Source organism: Podarcis tiliguerta (genome assembly GCF_965153285.1).
Source record: "Podarcis tiliguerta genome assembly, chromosome: 5".
NCBI lineage: Eukaryota > Metazoa > Chordata > Lepidosauria > Squamata > Lacertidae > Podarcis > Podarcis tiliguerta.
In genome coordinates this window covers 61,833,455-61,855,189 of record NC_139538.1, presented here as the reverse complement: position 1 = coordinate 61,855,189, position 21,735 = coordinate 61,833,455, and the positions used below count along the sequence as shown (strand labels likewise).

At 42.2% G+C, this 21,735-nt stretch overlaps 1 protein-coding gene across 5 annotated transcripts in view; it reads left to right on the top strand.

The window, feature by feature from the left end:
- MYOF (myoferlin) overlaps positions 1 to 21,735 on the top strand; it is a 77,250-nt gene that overhangs the window by 2,956 nt on the left and 52,559 nt on the right. For all 5 annotated transcript variants that reach the window (XM_083443561.1, XM_083443560.1, XM_083443564.1 and 2 more), the window contains exons 2-7: positions 4,073 to 4,128; positions 5,770 to 5,861; positions 13,550 to 13,658; positions 14,080 to 14,170; positions 20,455 to 20,615; positions 21,267 to 21,395. In XM_083443561.1, coding sequence (XP_083299687.1) covers positions 4,073 to 4,128; positions 5,770 to 5,861; positions 13,550 to 13,658; positions 14,080 to 14,170; positions 20,455 to 20,615; positions 21,267 to 21,395 — 638 coding nt within the window. The remainder of the gene's footprint in view (positions 1 to 4,072; positions 4,129 to 5,769; positions 5,862 to 13,549; positions 13,659 to 14,079; positions 14,171 to 20,454; positions 20,616 to 21,266; positions 21,396 to 21,735) is intronic.

Below are 21,735 nucleotides of genomic sequence, written 5' to 3'. Positions count from 1 at the left end.
TTGAGCCTTAGACCTTCAACATACAATGCAAATATCCTAAAGCTGAATCTGCAGCAAAAGATAGAATTTGACCTTTAAATGGACGCCTCTCCAGTACGTAATATAGGTTTCATTTTTAAATTACCTTCCTAGCAGTAGTGTAGCAGAGCCTCCACTTCTTCCATCAAGGTCATCTCTTGAGGCGCCATGTGCAAATCCTCTACATGCCAAATAAGTTTTTTCTCTCGCATACAAATCTACCAAACAAACTAAGCAGGGAAAGATGTACGTTACATTATCGTGCATGGCTAAGGGTTAAGCCGTCACCTTTTGGTTTATTTTAAAATCCAAAATCCCTTAATTGCGTCCAGCCAAAAGGTCACAAAATAGCGAGCAAGCGTTGGAGCCCACCAGAGCTCCTCATAAGGCTGAATGTTGAAGTTGGTGTGTGAGCGAGTGAGAGAGAGAGACAAAGCAGCTTGATATTGAAGCCGTGATTGTATTAGTCACAACTTCATTTTTGCTCTTTAAACTTAGAAAGAATGTAGCTGGGGGGGGGGGGGCACGGCTATGAGGACTGGTTCCTACGACCCCTGGGGTTCTTTGGAAGATTCACAGAAGTTCCACAATGCAAAACTCAATCATTGCTGACATCCTTCTTTGAGAGACCGCTTGTTCCTCAGTTTTACCAATGCGCAGCCCCGGGGAATGGTCTGTGGGGAATTATGGTAGGACCACAGCCCAGCCAACTTCCTGTGTCAAATGAACATGCCACAGAATGCCCCGATTTCCTCAGTAGATAAATATATGTAGGAGGGCCTGATTTCCTGATTCATTTTAAAGCCTTTGAATCACATCTTCCTCTCTTCTACCTGAGCTTTCCCTTTCATGCTCTAATATAGTTTATATAAAAAACATTTTGAGGCAGTGAATTAGTTGATATATTTAATTGTGTTTTTTTCACCCTGGTTGAATGCAATGAAAGATAGATATGCAGGTTTTATATTATTTGTCTTCCTCTACAATTCTGTAGCTGAAGTTAGGATACTTAAAATACAGTCACCAAAAATGTGTTGGCATGTTTATGGGTTTTTCAGCGTTCTTCAAGCCCACAGCCTTAATGAAGTTGAACCATATGCATAAAGCCACAGAATGAGAGACTTTGAGGCCTTCTGGGCTCATGGTGGAGCAGGCACATTACTGACTTTCCACATGCAAATTTGAATCAGATTGTTGGAGGAGAAGTTTGGATAAAAGGGCAAAGGTGTATCCTTATGGTTCTTCACCAAACGTCGTTTTCTTCTTGAAAATGTTAAGTGAATAGCTTCAATAGAGAGGGAAAACAGCAAAGTAGTCCAAAGATGCAGTAATTCTAGAGCCTCTAAGGGCCTGGGATGTGGGTGGTATTTACAGGATCAGAGCCAAATGTAAGTGTGAGTAGAAGCAAGTCAAGAACAAGCAAAGGAGAGATATTTGGGAACCAGGAGAATATCCCACCAGCAGCAAGCACGGGGATAGGTTGATCAGCAGAATATTTAGAAACAGTATCATCACAATTCCATCTATTTCTGTTTTTTCTATGTCTTTAGAAATTCTTGTTTTTATCTGTAAGCTGCCTTGAATCCCATCAGGGAGGCAGGTGGGGTATAAATAAATATGTAATAATAATTCTGATATTAAGGCATGAGTGTTGGTGCAGCCTACGAGGGGCATTTCATCTGGGTAGGGGAAGGTTGAATCTCCAAAACTGCCCAATAACCACTGAGCAATAGCCTTGGAATGCTGACTGACTGGGGCAAAACCAGAAAAACTGGTAGGGGGAATGGACTAGAGAATCCTGCAGGGGGTCGTGATGGACTGAGTGCAATACTGAAAAGAAACACTTCACATTGGTTAAGGTTCTGTTGAAGGTCCTGCTTGCCCTTCTGACTGCCAGGTGATAATGGCAATAGGAATATAGGAAGCATATAGGAACATATACTGAGTTAGACCAAATATGTCCATGGAGGTTCAGGTCAATTCTGTGTCCAAGGCAGCTGTCTACCAGTTCCATCTGGTACGCAGGCTGAGACCTTACCTGCCTGCAGACTGTCTTGCCAGAGTGGTGCATGCCCTGGTTATCTCCTACTTGGACTACTGAAATGCACTCTACGTGGGACTACATTTGAAGGTGACTCGGAAACTACAACTAATCCAGAATGCGGCAGCTAGACTGGGAGTGGCCACCAAGACCTAAAGGACCTTCACTGGCTTCCAGTATGTTTCCGAGCACATTTCAAAGTGTTGGTGCTGACCTTTAAAGCCCTAAACGGCCTCGGCCCAATATACCTGAAGGAGTGCCTCCACCCCCATTGTTCAGCCTGGACATTGAGGTCCTCCTCTGAGGGTCTTCTGCTGGTTCCCTCAATGCGAGGAGTGAAGTTACAGGAAACCAGGCAGAGGGCTTTCTTGGTAGTGGCACCTTCCCTGTGGAACACTCTCCCCTCAGGTGTCAAGGAAATAAAGAATTATACAACTTTTAGAAGACATCTAAAGGCAGCCTTGAATTGGGATGTTTTTTAATGTTCGATGCTTTTATTATGTTTTTAGATATGTTGTAAGTCACCCAGAGTGGCTGGGGAAACCCAGACAGATGTGCAGGGTATAAATAATAACAATAATAATCCCTATTCAAAGCCACGTGCCCCATTTTTCTTCTGCCAGCAAAGTGTTGTAGCCCTCCCCGCAAGTGTATTTAAAGCAATGGCCATTTATCATTCTGACTGAGGCTGACCAGAGCTGGAATCTACCAATATATGGAGGGCTACAACACCCACAACCCTGAATTAGAAGAATGATAACAAAGAATTCTGTATCGCCATGTCCCTTAGCTGCCCTTGATAATAAGCCCCTGTCCTTGCCAAAGGAAAATTGCATCCTTGGCTACTGCCGCTTTTTCCATTCATTTCTTCTACATGAAACAATTAGTTTGGACCAATGCCTGATATTACTAAAGCACAATGAGCTACAATATCATTCAGTTTAGACTGATAGCATTGTGGTAGATATTTTCCTATTAGTTGCAAATTTACAGTTTTTGTGGTCTGGTCTGAGTCATTGTCCTGCATAGTCTTTCTAAAATGATTCCTGTTACAGGAATCTGAGTCAGTTCCCCACTCCCTGCACAAGGGCTAATTGTCATCGCTTCCCTCATATATCCAGCAGAGAACTATCAGGAGTACATCAGAGCTGACTGACTCAGTGTTAGACAGAGAAGGGAAGGGGGAAGTTGTTGATTTGTGTTCCTCCTCAACACACAGTGCAATCTTGTTCATGCCGACTTGGAAGTAAGCCCCACTATGTTCAATGGGTCTTACTCTCTGAGACTCGTGTTAGCCTTAATTCAACATGATCCATTAAAGGTTCAGAGATTATGAACACTGTAATGAAGGGATGGGGAACCTGTGCCCCTCCAGTTGTTGCTGGACTCAGATTCCCAGCTGCCTCAGCGAGTGTGGCTGGTGCTCAGGGAGGTGGGAGTTCAACAGTTCCTGAAAGTAAAGCAGTTACTGGATCACTCGGTCGCAGTCATTGAAAAACAGCCTTCTGTCAACTCAGACCATTGGTCAATCTATCTCAGTGTTGTCTCTATGCTGATTAACAGAAGCTCAAACCAGGAGTCTTTCCCAGCCTATCTGAGATGTCAGAGGCTGAACCCGAGGCCTTTTGCCTGCAAGGCAGATGCTCTGTTGCTGAGCTATTGTCCTCCTACAACACCCTGCTTCACCATTGTTTGTGGTGAATGAGGTTAAATCAAGGTGTGTCTTAAACAGCGGCTTCACCACAGACACAGCAGAATCTACACTAACAGAAAATATCTGTTTTGAAAGGTGTGGGGGGAGCTGGCAATATAGTTAGGTCAAAACAATTTTATTGGGAGGTAGGTTTATTATGTACACAAGCACAAAACATTCTGTATAGATTAGATACCATGGCCAGCAACCAAATAAATCAAGTCAGCCCTCTTGCATTAAAAAAATATATTATTTTAATATATTGTGATTGCTGTTTTATATATCTTCCAATAAGTAAGCACGTTTTTGTTTATTTCCAGATGAAAAAAAGAAAACAAAGAAAATTGATAGTGAACTCAACCCTGTTTGGAATGAGGTGACTTTTTTTTTTATTGGTTCTGTTGTATGTGATAAGGCATAGCATGTGTGACAAAGTTCAGCCCTATTCTCTGTTGCATGACATTATGGAACAAGAAATACACATGTCACAACCGACTGGTCCTGTGATTCTCTGTACCCAGAAACAAAACTTCCACAGTTCCTTCTAAGGGGAGATGTGCAATATCTGGTACACAGTTTCCCTGTTTCACTTTAGCAGGAGAAGTCCTTGTGCAGGTGGAATAACTTTATTGGATGCAACTCTATGCTGAAGTAACCCCCACTGAATTCAATAGTGCTTTTTGCCACATATGAGAACTTAGACCTGCAGCCTGATTTATTCTATCTATGTCTTGTTTCATGGGATTCCAAGTGAGCTTCCATCATGATCGCAACTGCTTAGCTTCATTAATGTTGGAGCATTTGGTGTTCCCAGATCATCCACTGCATTGTCTGCATCTCTAAAGACCTGCACAAAGACCTCCCAGTAGGTTTCTGAGCACAATTCAAAGTGTTGGTGCTGACCTTTAAAGCCCTAAATGGCCTCGGTCCTGTATACCTGAAGGAGCATCTCCACCCCCATTGTTCGGCCAGGACACTGAGGTCCAGCTCTGAGGGCCTTCTGGTGGTTCCCTCCCTGTGAGAAGCCATGTTACAGGGAACCAGGCAGAGGGCCTTCTCAGTAGTGGCGCCTGCCCTGTGGAATGCCCTCCCAACAGATGTCAAGGAAATAAACAACTGCCTGACTTTTAGAATAATCTGAAGGCAGCCCTGTTTAGGGAAGTTTTTAATGTTTGACGTTTTATTGTGCTGTAAATTTTCTGTTGGGAGCAGCCCAGAATGATATAAATAACATTATTATTATTATTATTATTATTATTATTATTATTATTATTATTAGTATTATCTAAAACCTAGTTTAATATCTTGATTTATGCCTGCTGAACCCCAAACTACACATATTGTAATGCCATAAATGAACCTTAAGACCTTGCTCAACATTAGATGTCAAAATGCCAGCAGAGGATTATTTTAAGTCTTTTCCAGACTTTTTGATTGCTTTTCTTTCTTTTTTAAAAGTAACAACATATTTCAGGGCAGGGCAACACAAGCTGGTGTGTATTCCTCTGCAGCTGGTTCTTGTCACCTTCCTGTCACCTTCCACTTTATAAATGTTAGAAAGATTGCAAAACTCCAGCATATTGGGACAGTTTAGCAAAGGTCAGTTAGACTCAGAACTAATAATAGATAAATCAGTGGGGCTTTCTTAGTCATACTGTACTTTTAGCCCAATCCTGTGGACGTCTACTTGGAAGCAGGTTCCATTGCATTCACTGTGCATCCCTTTTAATGGGTCATAATCATGACTAACCTTTGGTAGATTATCCCATTGGGCACATGGATGTACATTTGTACAGCCCCCGGAAGTAGTTACACATATGATATTGTCTGAACTGGCCTGGAGTTCTACGGGCATTTTCAACCTAGATAACTACATGCAAATATAGTCTGCACTTATCTATTTAATTGTGTTACTGATGAAAAATGTTGATTCCTTAAAACTTTTTTTATTGCCTGTTCTTTGCATGGTTATGTTGTTGATTCAACTTCTAAGGGTTATTCTAATTTTTTTGCGCAGATTCTTGAGTTTGATTTGAAAGGAATCGCTCTGGATATTTCATCAGTCCTGCAGATTATTGTGAAAGATTTCGAAACTATAGGGCAAAACAAGTATGTTGACTTTTTGAAATTTTGAAGGGGAGGGATATATTTCTTTTTCAGTGCAATTTGCTTCGTGCAAAAGGTGTCTTTTAAAAACTAATTGCTCTAATTTTGCAGCACATGTGTATGGTTGGATTTGCTAAATTTAAAGGACTTCAGACATCTTACTGGATCATTTACTGTTAGCTCTTCTGACTTGTACTTCAGCTAACCTTTCAGCCGTATTTCTGAACTATGGGAAGACAAGATCTCTGTAAACATAACGTTTTCTTATTCAGCATCCCGACAATACGTTGGGTGTTGCACCCAATGTAACAGTGATGGAGCCCATACTAGAGGGCTTACAATATAATGTCGCAAGGCAACAGTGATGCTGAAAGGTGGCCTCAAGAAAGTATAGGAAGGATGGGTGCGTTCAGGAGAGAGTTAATCTGTAACTGAGAAGTGCCCAGGAAATGAGGCTTGTTCAGGAAAGATTTTGAAGAAGTGAGTTTTGAAGTTGTGGGTGGAGTAGCTGTTCTAATTATAATGCTTTGCAGAAGGCATGGAGCTTGTCAATGTGTGGCAAGAGAGGTTGGTTAGCCTGTGTAATGCCCATTGAAAAGATCTGGAAGAGGGATGAGAAACTGCTTTCTTCCGTATGTTTTGGGTCAGGACTGCAGCTGTGTCCAAGGGATCCAATCAGAGTAGCCCAGGCCATACATCTTATGGATATACTTCAGTGGGATGTTAAACAGCCTAATTGTAAGGAGGACTACAGCCACAAACAGCTACCTTTGCAAAGTGTGTTTCCCTATATTTTCCCATTGTTGTGGAGATATGCATGGAGATGATGCTGGAGGCGTCACAGATGTGTTTATGCTTGTGATTTTTATCTCTGAATGCCAGCGTAGGTGTGTGAGACAGTTGGATCTAGTCCTTATGGACACACCCTTTCATTTCAGGATGTCAGAAAGGGAAAGCAAAGTTCTTTTAGAACTTTTACATATTGTACAGTTTGCTTTCTGATTCATGGGTAAAAATATTGTACCTAGGAAATGATTAAAAGTTCACCAAGCAATGTTTATTTAAAAAACCCACTTCCTGCAAACAATTCTTTCTTTCACTCACTTTGCAACACATTTTAAGCAAATTGCATATACTTTTGTTGCTAGGGAACCAAATCACAAAATTTCTACTTTCTGAAAGAAAAAGGCAATTCCCAGTTACTTAGAGCTTTTAATATCTGGTAACAGACACACAGATTGAGATAATAATGATATGTTTACAGTGTAATTCCTCACATGTCTATTTAAAAGTAAGAACCACTGAATTCAAAGGGGTTACTCTCAGGTAAGTCTATGAGATTTTAACCTTAGGCTCCAATCATAAACACACTAATTAGGGAGTAGGCCTCATGGACCACAGAAGGATTTATTACTGAGTACACTTGCATAGAATTGTGTTGTTAGCCTGAGAGGTAGAATGAGACGAAATTAATCCTGCATTGAGTTCTGAATATTCTGAATATACAATATTCATGGGACACTGAAAAACCAACCAGGGCAATAAAGCTCTAGAGCTTCTCATTTACCTGGTTAACTAGGGCCAATCCAAGGTGTTCTGCTGTCTGCAGTGAAGGACATGGTGAGATCCCCAACACCATTCAGTCGAATCTTACTTCAACCGGGCTGGCTTCCACTATCCGCAGGATAGCTGCCCAGGTTTGCCTAATGATAGGGCCAATCCCAATTATGTGTACTAAGAAAGTACACCGTAGTTCAAATCTCATGGAATTCTTGGGGTATGTGTTTTCTGGTGAGAGAAACTCAGGCGCAGGCCTCCTGACTACAATAGAATGCTCATGAGATCACAAAAATAGGATAGATCCTTATCTGTACTCTAGAACAGGTTCAGTCAAGCATCCGTCCTTGGATTTCAGGTGATTCTTTCCCCCTTCTAAACCAGATATATCCATTTCTAGACGAAGGGCATGTTTGCAGCTACCCACTTGTTCTGTTTGTGTTTCACATGATGATCCAGTGCTGATCATTACAAATATTGGTTCTCTTATTTATGAGTAGGGAGTTGGCTTCCAGCTTGTCATGCTAAGTAAAAATAATGAGCAAACAAAGAAAACTTCTTGGGAATAAGTAGCTTCTCCCTGCCCACTTAGGCCTCTCACACAACACTTTTCTCTCTCTCTTCTTGTAGTAGTAAACCTCTTTTAAAAAAGAAGAATGTGCTGTGCCCTGTATTAAATTGACTTGCTAGAAGTGCTACACTGAGGTGGAGAACTTCAGGCCCAGACTTCTCTACCTGGCCCTCATAAATCTCCTCAGGCAACTCCTCTCACTAGCCCTGCTTCGTGCCCTGAATTTTTTCACCTCACCCGCTTTTGCCTCAGGGCCCTGCATACTACTAGCGTTTGGCCCTTTTTAGGCCATCCAGAAGAGAATGTGGCCCTCGGGCTCTGAAACAATTCCCCACGCCTGTGCTACATGAATGTTGAGATTGAGGGAACATCTTTTCTCATGGTCTGTCGTAGTTCTTGTTTTACTTGCTCCCTCTGAGCAAGATCGACCAAGATGTTCTCATTCCAGTGGGGCTGGTGCAGAAAAAACTTCCTGGTGAAGTTCAAACTGCATTTGTGCCAAAGCAACACAAGTCGAGGAAATTCCTTGCAGAGAAACCCAGGGTGGAAGGAGTATTCGTGGGGTGTGCTTTTTTTGAAGTCTTTACTGAGTTTGCTCTTTGGAGAATAAGCCTGGTAAATGTTTCCTTGCAGTTGTGTACTGCCAGTGAACTACTCATCGCTGTGGCATGTTTGTCCCAGTATTTAAAGCCAACACAGCCACTTCATATTCCTGCCCTCCGCCCCCTTTTCCTGGAAGCTGAAACATGCTTTGACTTGCAGAAACTTTTATCGTACCTTCAGATCAGAGCAGGCTTAATGTGCAGGTGCTGTAACAGAAGCTTTGCCTCACTGGAAAAGTAATTTTAAAAGCCCTGACTGAAAAATGTTAACATGCATGATATAAAAGTTGCTGAAGGTTCAGGTCACGTGACGATTTGCACAGCTAAGTTTTCCCTTTTAAGGAAGATGGGAGAGAGGATGGAGGCGGGGCACACATCTGCTTTCTGTTATGTTAGCTTCCACTTTGAAGTCTGTCATTTAGCTAAAGCAGCTTCTTATTCTTTCATTTTACATGTAAAAAAGAAATACAAAAGAAGTGTAACACAGGGGAAAAATTTTCTGCTACTGCATAGTATAGAATAGAAGTTCATGCTACAGAAAGCAAGTTGCACCAAAAATATGTGTCACGTGGTTTTATTCCATAAGTGGGAAGAGAAATGAACAGTTGTACATATTTTTCCAGACACTGAATGGTTGGTAGCCTAGCAACAGAAGAGAAAAGTGGTAGGTCAGACTTTTACTCAAGCAAACAGTCATTTCTTCACAGTGAGAAATGTAAATTTACAGCTAACTTCTCCAATTCTGGTCCTCTGCATGTTTAGTCCAAAGTAAGTCCAATATTTAATGGGTTTTATTCCCAGGAAACTGCCCATAAGCTTGTAGTCTTAGATTTGTAAATGAAACTATTCAAAAAAAATTCAGTTCCTCATCCAATCCCTTACTACATACCATATTTTAAAGCACATTGCTTCCCTCAAGCAGCTATGTCAGGTTATGTCTGTCTCTCTGGAAATATGAGTAGCTGCTGTTGAAAGTAGTAGAGATTCTGTGCTGTCTGCAATCCTATGAGAAATTTTGTTAGGATATATCCTGACCCATTTAATGTTGAAGGAGGTAGAGGAAAAAGTTGCCGCTCAACAACCTTAGGCAATAGGAGTTTATGCATCTTGGTTTAGGGATGCCCCCAGTTTAGATTTTATCTGCTTTAAATGAAGGAAATCCTGTGTGAATTGGCGAGGGGGGGGGTCTCATAAAACGAACATTGCAAATGCCACTTACAGGCAGCACTTTGTGCTGAGGTTCACCCCCCACTTCTTCAATTTGCTTTGACATAATTGTTCTATTGTTATCCCTAACAATTGTTCGATAATGCAACTATTTTGGTAGACCAAACCAACCAACCAACCAACCAACAAACTAAACAATAACCCAGTCTGGAGATAAATCAGTCCTGGCCATGCATCTTGTGGGATCATCCACATAACCTCACCTAGTGAATGAAGTCACAGGGCACAAGGAAAACAAACTGATTGGCAGGAAGGAAAATTGGTTAGAAGTTACTTGGCACGAAGGTTGCTTAAGTCCCATTAGTGTCCAACAAAATCAGTGGCAGCAAAGGGACAGATTGCAATGCATGTAATGTAAAATTCAGAATATGATCTGTAGGGACAATAGTACTCAACAAGGGAGGAATTTGTTATTATCTGTGATGCCTAGAGAGAAGGATTATGCATGTTAGATAAGAGCATTAAAGTAATCAATCCTTCAGTCATGAAAGCAATTTCCCTAAAGACAGCTGTTGAGACTTGGGCTGTGTACACACCATACATTTAAAGCACATGACATGCCAAAGGAATGCTGGGAAGTCCAGTTTGTTAAGGGTACGGGAAATTATTGTTCTTAGAAGGGTGAACTACAGTTTCAGAAATTCCAGGAGGCGGGGAGAGTCACATGCTTTAAATGTGTGGTGTGCATGCAGCCTAATGAGCACAGATGCAACTTTGGAATGGGAAATGTTGTTGAAATGAATATTCTAAACACAGCTGCTCTTGGAGCCCTAAAGTGTTTAGAATGAATATTCTAAACACAGCTGCTCTTGGAGCCCTAAAGTGTGCGGTGGAAAAATGGGGATGGCTATAGTTATCTAGGAAGGCTCCTTTGTATGAGCTTTCTTTCTTTCTTTCTTTCTTTCTTTCTTTCTTTCTTTCTTTCTTTCTTTTAAAATACAGCCTTTAAGAAACACAATGTCCTTAGCTCTAAATTAACACTATAAAATAGAATGTGCAAGTGAGCTTCTGTTCTGCAATTAGAGGCAATTTATAGATAAGCCCACACAAATGTATAATGCAAAACGAGTCAGCTGAATCCAGGGAGAACCCAAAACTCTTGCAAACTTTTTTCACAGCCTTGTGTACAGTAGTGTGATAAGAGCTGGCAGGAATGTGCATGTTCAAGGAGCTTCAAACAGACTTGTCCAAAAAGGGAAACTGTGGCTCCTACCCTGAAAAAGAGGAAGTGAGATGCACAACAGGCTTCCGAAGCATACAGAAATAGATGGAAACCCAGAATAGAATTTCTCTCCCCAAGGCAACCATCCCGGTGAAGCCCTCACCCCCACTTAGGACCAGCTGAGATGCCCACTTTACTACACAAAGGAGGAGAAGCTGGAAGGGTAAAACTGGTCGCCATGCAACCTGGAACCTGCCTTTTCCACACACACCTCTCTGATGGTCCTTGTGCTTGCATTGTTGGAGAAATTGGCCAGTCTGAAATCTCTGCTTTGTCACTTCTTCCTTCATGTGCCTCAGCAAGAGGATGATGTGGAGATCGAGAGCTGTGGGCCTGTAATTCTTCTTGTACAAATGCAGTGGTACAAATGCAGCTTGAAGTGATCCCCCCTCCTCCCCCCCCCCGCCCAAATTAAAAGCAGTTACCTATGTCACTTCTGTGTCTGAGAATACAAGCAGGCTTCTGTAAGGAAATGTCTTTAAACAAAGATAATGGAAATGAAGCTGTCTCATCTTGTTGACAGTGTGAGCAGCCACACCCTTGTACCTTATGACAGCCGTGTAAGAACAGATTTACAGTCAGGATGGTTTTGAAATTTTCCAACTTTCGATACCATTTCCTCATAGTGTGAGGGACTGTCTAACCAAATTACACTTAAGAAATGAATTGAATGCCGCCTCCATTTTCAGTGACGTTTAAAATTATGAGGACAACAGTTTCAGCAATATATGAAGTGCTGTCTTAATTTGCAACTGTTCATGCATTAAGGTTACATCTCCATATGAATCCTGGTTTATTATTTATTTGTTTATTGCTATAGCACCATCATTGGGTGTGGAGCTTTGCACAGTACAGTGGTACCTCGGGTTACATATGCTTCAGGTTACAGACTCCGCTAACCCAGAAATAGTACCTCGGGTTAAGAACTTTGCTTCAGGATGAGAACAGAAATTGTGCAGCGGCAGCACAGCGGCAGCAGGAGGCCCCATTAGCTAAAGTGGTGCTTTAGGTTAAGAACAGTTTCAGGTTAAGAACAGACCTCTGGAACGAATTAAGTACTTAACCCGAGGTACCACTGTACAAGAGGACAGGCCCCTGTCTCCAAGGAGCTTACAATATTATAATTCACCACAGGGAGAAAAGAGGGTAAGGGGAAGAGTAGACTAGGAAAGAATAGGTGTTGCCAGATTTACTCGAATATAATGTGCACCTTAATTTTCACAACATAATTCGGCCAAAAAAGTGAGCATTAAATTCGAGTAAATACAGTATTTCAATTACATGTACATAAGTCACGCTTGCTGTAACAAACATTAAGTGGAAATTGTTGGGCAGCATCCAGCTGTGACAGTCCAGTTGTGCAAATGAGACTTAGCCTTCCTCCCCTCTTCCATGCAACCCCCTGTGCTGCTCCAAAATCTGAAGCATTGGGGGACCCTTTAGAACAGATTAGGAGGGTACAGGGGCTACAAGAGGTGGAGGATGAGGAGGAGAGAGGAACTAGGTCTCATCTGCTGCCATGATGTTGGAGCACGGTCACTGTATTTCCCTCCCCCCTAGCTAAAATAATGTAGTATTTGCACATGGGGTAGGTAGGATTTTCATGTGGGGACTTACTCTTGCACAGTGAAAATACCATCAAACAGAAAATATATTATGTCAGCTTTGAGAGCTGATAACTGTTCTGGAGGTTGGGGACCCAGACCAAGATAGGAATGCCATTCCCCTCTCTTTCCAACACCTGGACAGGTGTTATTAAAAGGTGATCAGTGCTGAGGACCTTGGAAGCAAAAGAATAATTCTTTTGTACAGATAAAAGCTGCTAAACTCGGCCCAATATCTCTCAGCACCTTGTCAACATCTCATATGCATTTGAATGCAAAACTAGAAACTTAACAAATTGTGATTATTTGGTTTTTTTAAATAATATTTTTATTAGTTTCCAATTGCAACAATCCAATAAAAGCCTCATTATAACAATGCCAAATAATAATACAGTTAATAATACCAATCATTGAGATGCCAAATTATGCAATTTAAGTTACTCCCCGCGTGCTAGAATTGATGGTTTGATTATTTACTTTATTTCTGCATTCTTATAAATTTATAAATCTTATAAATTCCAATTATGCTCCTGTCAAAATAACAATCCCTTATATCGCAACTGCAGTTTTAACAACTTCCCTTCGTATTGACACATTAAATGATTTATACACCTGCAGGTGAAGCATTCAAACTCTTTCCTTGTTATTCCTGTATGTGGCAATTGTTCTGTCCATCATGTTTCTTCCTGTCCTTGTGATATATTATGTCTATTGTAAATTGTGATTATTTGTTAATGCAATAAATTGCACCATATTCATTTACAACACCTAAACTTTTAGAACTGACTTGAGCCCTCCTGCCAAAAATGCTGGTTAAGAAATGGCAACTGATCAAAGAAAGGTTTTCTGTCCTTTTTGTAAGACTCTAATCATATCCCTGGGCAACGTCCTTCCCTCTTGTCTTCCAGGTTAATTGGCACAGCAACTGTATCCCTCAAAGAACTAGTAGGCACGCAAAGCAGATCGCTTCCATTCAAGCTCGTTTCACTGCTGAATGAAAAGGGACTGGAAACCGGCGTGAGTGACCTCCTTACTTTTCGTAGTTGCATGTTTTACAGTATAATCTATTCCAACAGCATAGGAAACATTTTGGCAACATATATTTCATGGAAGCTGCATTGATCAGTTTAAAAATTGCTATAGAGAGGGAAAGTGTGTGTGGAGGCAGGTGTTACGGTGGGTAAGGAAAGTGCCATTTTGCACAGTTTTTGGGGCATTGGGTGCAATTTTATTTCCTATCCATTATGCACATTTGTTTCTGCAATCAAACAAGAGTTTGGGTTATGTTTCTTTTGAAGCACAATAAAATCTGAAAAGTGTTATTGTGACATGAGATTAGGGGCTGGCAGCCTAATAGGCTTTTGCCGATTCCTCTGCATGAACCTAAGAAGCTCTTTCGATCCTATATGTTTGTGATTTTTCTTTCCCTTTAATTTAGGCAACAATTGATTTGGTGGTGGGCTATGAGCCACCAGCTGGACCTCCGAATCCAAATGACCCAGGGGGAACAGATGCACAAGGCACTGAAGGTATTTCAGCTCCCCCCCCCCCCGAATCCTTCCTCCTTTTCCGTTCCCCACAGGAATGTTGTTTTTTAAGGTCACTAGATTTTTAGAGAGAGTTTCTAGCCAGACTGTTTCCTTTTTTAAAAAATGTATTTTTATTGAGGTTGAAAGGGACTTTACAATAGATCATAAAGCCGGGAAGGGGGGGGGGAATTAAGATAAAAACAACTGGTTGCAAAAGCCATTTCTCACCTTTATATATTATGGATTTAAAAAAAAAAAAAAAAAGAGAAGAGGTAAGGATCCTGTCAGGGAACTGCGATCGGCTCAGGGGTGAGAGGGGAAAAGCCGGATGGATTACAGAGAGCCCCCAAAGATTGTGGGAAGCAGCACCTCCTCAGCAGAGGAGAGTAACCACGCCTCCAGTGGAGAGGAGCTTCAGGGTTCGGAGGAGGCGAGGCGGTGCCAGGACACCTTGCCTGGGCAAAGTGGGGAGGAGAGAGGTTCTCCGTTACCCACGCCCTCCCTGCACAGTAGGCTTCCGCGCCGAGAGAGGAGGCGCAGATTGGGCATCAAGAAACTACTCTGCTGGGGAAGGTTTAAAGACCACCCACTCTCAGATTCTGCCAGCCAACCATGGGAGAGTGGCGCTCTGCACAGAGAAAATTTGTTTTGGCATCAAAAGCAAGACTTCACAGCTGAGCAGGGAGGCATTTGCCTACTTGCTCTCGAGCAACCCCTTGGTACCCTAACAGATCCCATAAGATTAAGAAATAACTCCTACATATTCTAAATACCAACAGAGTTCAATATTCAGCTAAGAACATTAGGTAAATAATCTCCTTCTTGCAAGTACACAGCAAGACAACAAGCCTCTAGAAGGAAAACCAAGCAGCCAGGGGATGAGGTTCTTATGGAGAATTGATATAACTTGGGCTCACAGATTACCTGTGAGATCTTCCTTCTCCTTCCCTGGGGCAGATCCTGGGGCTCACAGATTACCTGTGGGATCTTCCTTCTCCTTCCCTGGGGCAGATCCTTCTGTTTTTAAACTGACCAGGGATTCCCATCTCCTCTGAACTCTGCAGGACATGCCATGGCCATAAACCACAGTTCAGACCCTTTCCAACAACCCTGCTTATTGAGCATTCAGGATGATTTGCTTGCACAAAGCTTACACAGAAGTTAGGGCTCTTCCAGACTTACCTTTGCTCTGTATTTCTAGCCACAGGCCTGGGTGAACTAACCATAATTTGGAGTAACCAGGCTGTGTGCACATTATTGTTTACTCTGGATCCACTGTGCTCCCCCCACGGGCTCTCAAATCGGTGTACACAGGCGTTACCCATGATGCGGAGTCATCCTGCAGTTTCTTGAGAAATACTGCTGTCTGAAGCATTTGCCCTCAAGCCAGAGCTTCAACTTGATGTGCATCAGGTGGAGACATCTGCCCGCCTTCTCTGGTGTGTTCGGCAACATGCAAATGTGGCTTGAAGCACAGCAGGGAGGGAAAGACCTTGTTGCACTTTAAGCCAGTTATGTGTACGTAGCCTAAATATAACTGGAACTCTGGTTAGTGGAAGTATAACTTACCTCCTTGTGGCTGTGCCATAAGATGGGCTGGTAAAGGTGTAGGAGGCCATAAAGTTACCATTACATCCAAATGGGGCTGATAGGAAACAAATAAAACAGCCTATCTATTCTATGATAGTCCTTCAGAGCCAAACTAGACAGGATATGATAGGTGCAGGAACATTTTTTTAAGCTGGGCTCCACCCAGCCACCGGCACATTTTCTTAGCTCAACCCAGCTCAGCTGGCTGAGGAGAAAATTGCTTGTGGGGATGGACTGTGGGAGGTGAGCTACCTGGGACACTTGCAAACAAATTTTTATCCTTTCCAGTCACTTTCTCTGGTATTTTAGAGGAGTTCTGTTTCCCCCCATTTTCTTCCTTCCTTCGAAGTGATGCTTTTTTTCTGGAAGCAAATGCCCCACCCCCATAAAGTTGCCTGTAATCGTACCTCAAGTTAAGTTTCAAAGGTCCATATTGTAAATCCCCAACATCAGGGCTGGCCCACCCATGAGGCAAGGTGACAAATCCAGCTTCCAAGGAACACCTTGCCTGATGTTGTGATGCCAGCTGCGACTGCCACATGCTCTTTGAAACTACCACCTCCTTGACAGCTTCCCCATGCTGCCTCCACAGCGGCCTCTTGGCAAATAGGAGGCACTGCTGGTCTGTTCCCACCCCTAGGAAGGAAATGGCAGAGTCTGCCCTCTGGGGTCTCTTAGGCTCTGCATCCAACCAGCATGATTCAGAGTTGGCCTCTTTCCCCCTATGACGACCTTTGATTCACAGTTCAACCGTTGGGTAAGGTTTATTATATTCCCTCCCTTGCTCTCTATGTAGAACTTTGCTCACTCCCTTGTACCCTGGCAGGAGGGGGCACTCCTTAAGTAGCTCAGTCAGTAGAGCATGAGACTCTTAATCTCAGGTTTGTGGGTTCAAGTCCCACATTGGGCAAAACATTCCTGCATTGCAGGGGCTTGGACTAGATGACTCTCAGGGTCCTTTTTCAACTCTACAGTTCTGTTTCTAACCATTTTGTGGCTTGCCTCAGGTGCCAAAATGCCTTGAGCTGGCCCCATCCCAAATTCTAAGTTAACTCTTCTAATTCAGAGTTATGACACACTCCACTTCACTAAACGTTCAAGGTGTCACCTTGCTTGCCTCTATAAATCAAACTCATGCCTGAAGCTCTCTGTTTCAGTAGTTAATGCCGAAGATAGTCACTTATGATTTAAAGCCTCTCCCAAATGTTAGCTTTTTATGTCTTGAAAACCAATTTGTTAGTTTACAGAAAGCCTCTTGTATTGTCATAGGTTGTATGGCCTTGACTCCCAGGTGAGAAAGGAGGATCTTGCTAGTTAAAAATATATACTTAGAGGCCAGGGTGTAACCTTTCCCCAAGCTACAGAAACTTGTTCTTCCAGTTTTCATCAAGTAGCGTCACCTTTAAACTTTAAATTGTATTGTGGAAAGTGAATCTGCTAGGCTCTTGTGTTTTCCCCAGGAACGGAACATGCTGGAAGGTAGGAACTGGCCTAAACAAGAGAAATGTTTCATTAACTTCTCTTAAATCAGAAAAGCACTCATGCAAAATGTGCTTTGTGACACAGAAGGAGGTATTGCTTTCAGATGTCTGCTTGAAAATAAGAGTTTACTTTTGCAAGGTATTTTTGCAAAACAACATACAACCCCTCATCTATACTTTGAAGTGGTACAGCCTACAGATAGTTTAATCACACAATTGACTATTGTTATTATTATTAGGAAGTTCTGAGGCAGCTGTTTGTATCTTGTATACATAAGCAGATAGGGGTTTTTTTTAATTAGCAATTTGGTTTCTGATCAGTAAAGTATGTGAAGATGAAATCTACTTTGAAAGAGAAAAATAGTATGAATAAACAATATTAGTTCCTGAGAAAGTCTTACTAAATTTATTCAAAACCCTCTATTTAGGGATCATGAGTAAATACGTTATGGGAGACGCCCTTTGTGGGTTAATTATTTGTGGTAAAGTTTTGTAATTCAGAATTTCTGAGGATTTGCCGCATTTTATTACACCATTGTGAATGTCACAGTTTCAGTTCCTGGTTGAAGATGGATGCACAATATCATATTTACCTGGAAGAGAGGATCTATATTTTAGATACTTATTCAGCTTATACACCGCCCTATACCCGGAGGTCTCAGGGCGGTTCACAAACAAGACCACAACATATAAAATCAAACCAAAAACAATAACCCAATAACCCCCACCCCCCAAAAAGAACCACATTCTAAAAGGATGTTGGATGTAAATAAGATTAACCAAAGGCCTGGTTAAAAAGGAACGTTTTTGCCTGGCACCTATAGATGTATAATGAAGGTGCCAGGTGAACTTCCCTGGGGAGAGCATTCCATAGATGGGGAGCCACTGCAAAGAAGGCCCATTCTCGTGTTGCCGCCCTCCAGACCTCTTGAGCAGGAGGCACACGAAGGAGGGCCTTGGAAGTTTATCTCAGGGTACAGGTAGGTTCATATGGGAAGAGGCGGTCCTTGAGGTATTGCGGTCCTGAGGCGTTTAAGGCTTTATAGGTTAAAGCCAGGATCCTGAAGTAAATTCTATTTCTGTGTTGCAGCCCAGCATATTCCAAATAAAATGGTTTCACATGGAGTAGTGCAATATTATGGTAGTGCAAATTATGCAGTTGTCATTCATATCCTATGCAGAGTCAGATTAGACCAGCGGTTTTCAACCAGTGTGCCGTGGCACTCTGGGGTGTCTTGAATGATGGTCAGGGGTGCCATGGGCAATGCTGGCCTCTCTCTTTCATTCCCTTCCTTCCTCTAATGCCCTCTCACATCTCTGCCTCCCAAAGGCTTGCACAGCTGTTTGTTGCAGCAGCCCTGGCTACAAGCTCCCCAGGTGAATGGTGCCTCTGGATCTGGCCAGGGGGTGCTGGTTGCCAGGAGCTGAGGCAGCTCAGAGACCAGGGGTTGCTGCAGCGGCTGCTTGGAAAACTCCCAAGGAGAGGGGAGAGGAGCAGAGGCTGGGGGAACACTCCACAAGGGAGGGTGAAATATGCTCAGAGTCGAGAGTGGATTTCATGCTCTTTACTCAGCTCATAGTGGTGCGGAGGGAATGAAAGTCTCCTCAAAGTATCTGCTTTATATACATTATTTACACAATGAGCTGCACGTGATTGGCTAATTCTGGAATTCTCCTGTAGGCCAATCAGGTTGTAGATTCACTTCTATCTGGAACTGGATTGGGTGGTTCTAGGACCAATCAGACTGCTGTATTCTGAATCCTATTGTTCTAGGACCAATCAGACTGCTGCATTTTGGATCCTATTGTTCTAGGACCAATCAGACTGCTGCAGTTTGGATCCTATTCAACTCAGTACATAACAGAGGGTGTTCGAAAAAGGGTGAGAGGCTGCCAACTTGGCAGGCAAGGAGTGACATAACTGGGCCCCTGAGCCCCACAGGGGTCCCGCAGAAAGAATGTAGTTGCTCAAGGGAACAGTGGACTCAAAAAGGTTGAAAACCTCTGGATTAGAGAGTTATAACATGCCCCTTGTGAGGCTGCCTTTGATGACAATGTGGGAACAAAACTTGGGTCAAATGCAGTTGACAGATTGCTAAATGGAGCATACGAACAGGAACATATCACTCTGATACTTTTTTTCATCTTTCCTGGTCGCCTGTTTGTTTCCATTCTGATTCAAAGTGCTGCTTTTGACCTTTACAGGCCTAAATTGCCAGAGAGTCGGATATTTTATGAACCTCCTATTTGACTCTCTATCTCAGCGGAACATCAAATGCCCTGCTCTTCTAGCCCACCCTGACCAGAGCTATTTAGGTGCATGCGAAAGTGACGTGGAAATTGTAAAAAACAAAGAAAAACTTTTCTAAAGGAGGTATAATATGTGAAGACACGGCTATTCCAACAACGCTTTGGGTCTTATGCCTACTGATAATGGTTTTTAATTAACTTAATAATTTTATTCATATGCCACTTTTACACCCTCCCCCCCCCCAAAAAAAAAACCTTCTCAACCTCAGAGTGGCTTTTACAACAAAGAAAACAGGAAAGCATTTCAAAATCAAAGTGCAAAAGCAATTTCATAATAACATAGCAAAATAACATAATAGCAAATATAATAACATACGAGAAACAACATTTCAATACTATAAATGTAGCAAGTTTACATTAGCAATTCTCAGCAGCAAAAATAAGCAAGGGAGCTGGACAGTTCCACCTTGGTCCTAGAAATAGCCCTCCATGATGTTGCTCAGAGTCTCTCTCCTGCAGGAACTTCTTAAAAGGCTTCCAAAGGCAAGGGGGGGGGCAATAGCTGGAAACAACCCTCCCATTATGTTGCTCCTCATTTTAGTTTGAACTGTTGTGAAATGTGTATTTTATCCTAATGTTTGGTATTATTCCCCCCTCCCCGGTAGCCCGTATAACATTTTATATTATGCAAATTTTTTGTTATGGTTTTGGTTTTCGGATTGATGCTTTTTTATTTAGCTGTGAACTGCCTTGAATATCCTCGTATAGAAAAGTTGGTTATACTAGATAAATGAGGTCACTGCCTAATTGCACCTTCAAGCAGCATACGCTCAATTGTATTTAGGTAAAGTCGTGGTCACGCGGTGTAGTTGCAGGCGTAGGAATGAGCACACCAGTCCTTGTTGTTCTTGCTTATGTTCATCTCGTTTCTCCAGTCACCGCACTGATTTATATCTTTGGCAGATGGTGAAGAAGATGGAGGTGATGAGGAGTCACCTGACGGTGGAGCTGGTCCCGTCCCCCAGGGTGGTCCACGTGGCACCCGTGAAACTCAGCTTGCTCGTCGAATTGCCAAAGGAAAGCAAAACCGGAGGCTGCTTTCTAACAAGCCTCAAGACTTCCAGGTTGTAGAGTTGATAAGTCATATGCATTGCAAGACCTAATATGCCAGATTTCAGGATGACCGCAGGCTGCAGTCCTGTGCACAGGTGCCAAGGAGTAAACCTCACTGAACACAGTGGTGTAATCCATAGGACTGCATGATAAATATCAGTGAAAAGGAAAATTCATGCATAGTAAGCATGTGTAATTTTTCTGATCCGGAATCTCCAGACGTTTCAGAAGTTCTCATTTAAATCTTTCTTTCCCCCAGTGTAATGTCTGTTGGCTCCAGTCTAGAATAGCAAAGGAGCGGTATGAAAAAATCTCAGGATTTAAAAGTGAAGTCTGGAGTATTCCTGCCCCCCTCATCGATATTTGATACGCAGCAGAGTTAAAAGTGAGGATGCAGCACTCCATAAATCTAGTGGTTTTATTTCTTGTTTGGGCCCAGGAATGTTCCATGTAGCCAGTGGAAACTCTAGTTTCTGCACATTAGAATGAGATGTTCTTCTGGATTGTCTGACTTTGGTTGATAGATTCCAGTACTGCTGGTTAGTTTATTTTAACAATAAAAGAAAAGAAACACTTTGTCAGTGTGACATGATGAGAAACCAGCTGATAAAAGGAACACATCAGTGATCTAATATTTTCATTTGTTTTTCTCCCTGCGTTAGATTCGTGTCAGGGTCATTGAAGGACGTCAGTTCTCTGGGAATAACATAAAGCCAGTTGTGAAAGTACACATTTGTGGTCAGACACACAGAACAAGAATCAAAAGAGGCAACAATCCTTATTTTGATGAGGTATTGTAATACACATCTTTGATAATCTCCTAGCTGAAAGGCATAGGTTTTTTACCTGGAAAAAAATAAAAACTTATTTTATCTATTTCTATCTTTAACTCTCACCCCACTCCTTGTGGCTAACTGTTCTCAGTAAAAAAGAGTAAAGCAAAGCTACTTTCTTATCCTTGTACAATCTAAGTCTAGTTGCCATATTTTATGAGAGAGATGGATAAGATGGCTAAATCCTAAACAAACATATTGGGAAGTAAACTGTTGAAATCATTGGGATTTCCTATACTGAGAAGTCCCATTTTGTGCTGTAAAATGATGAAAGAACTTGGACTGAAAGTCATATGAA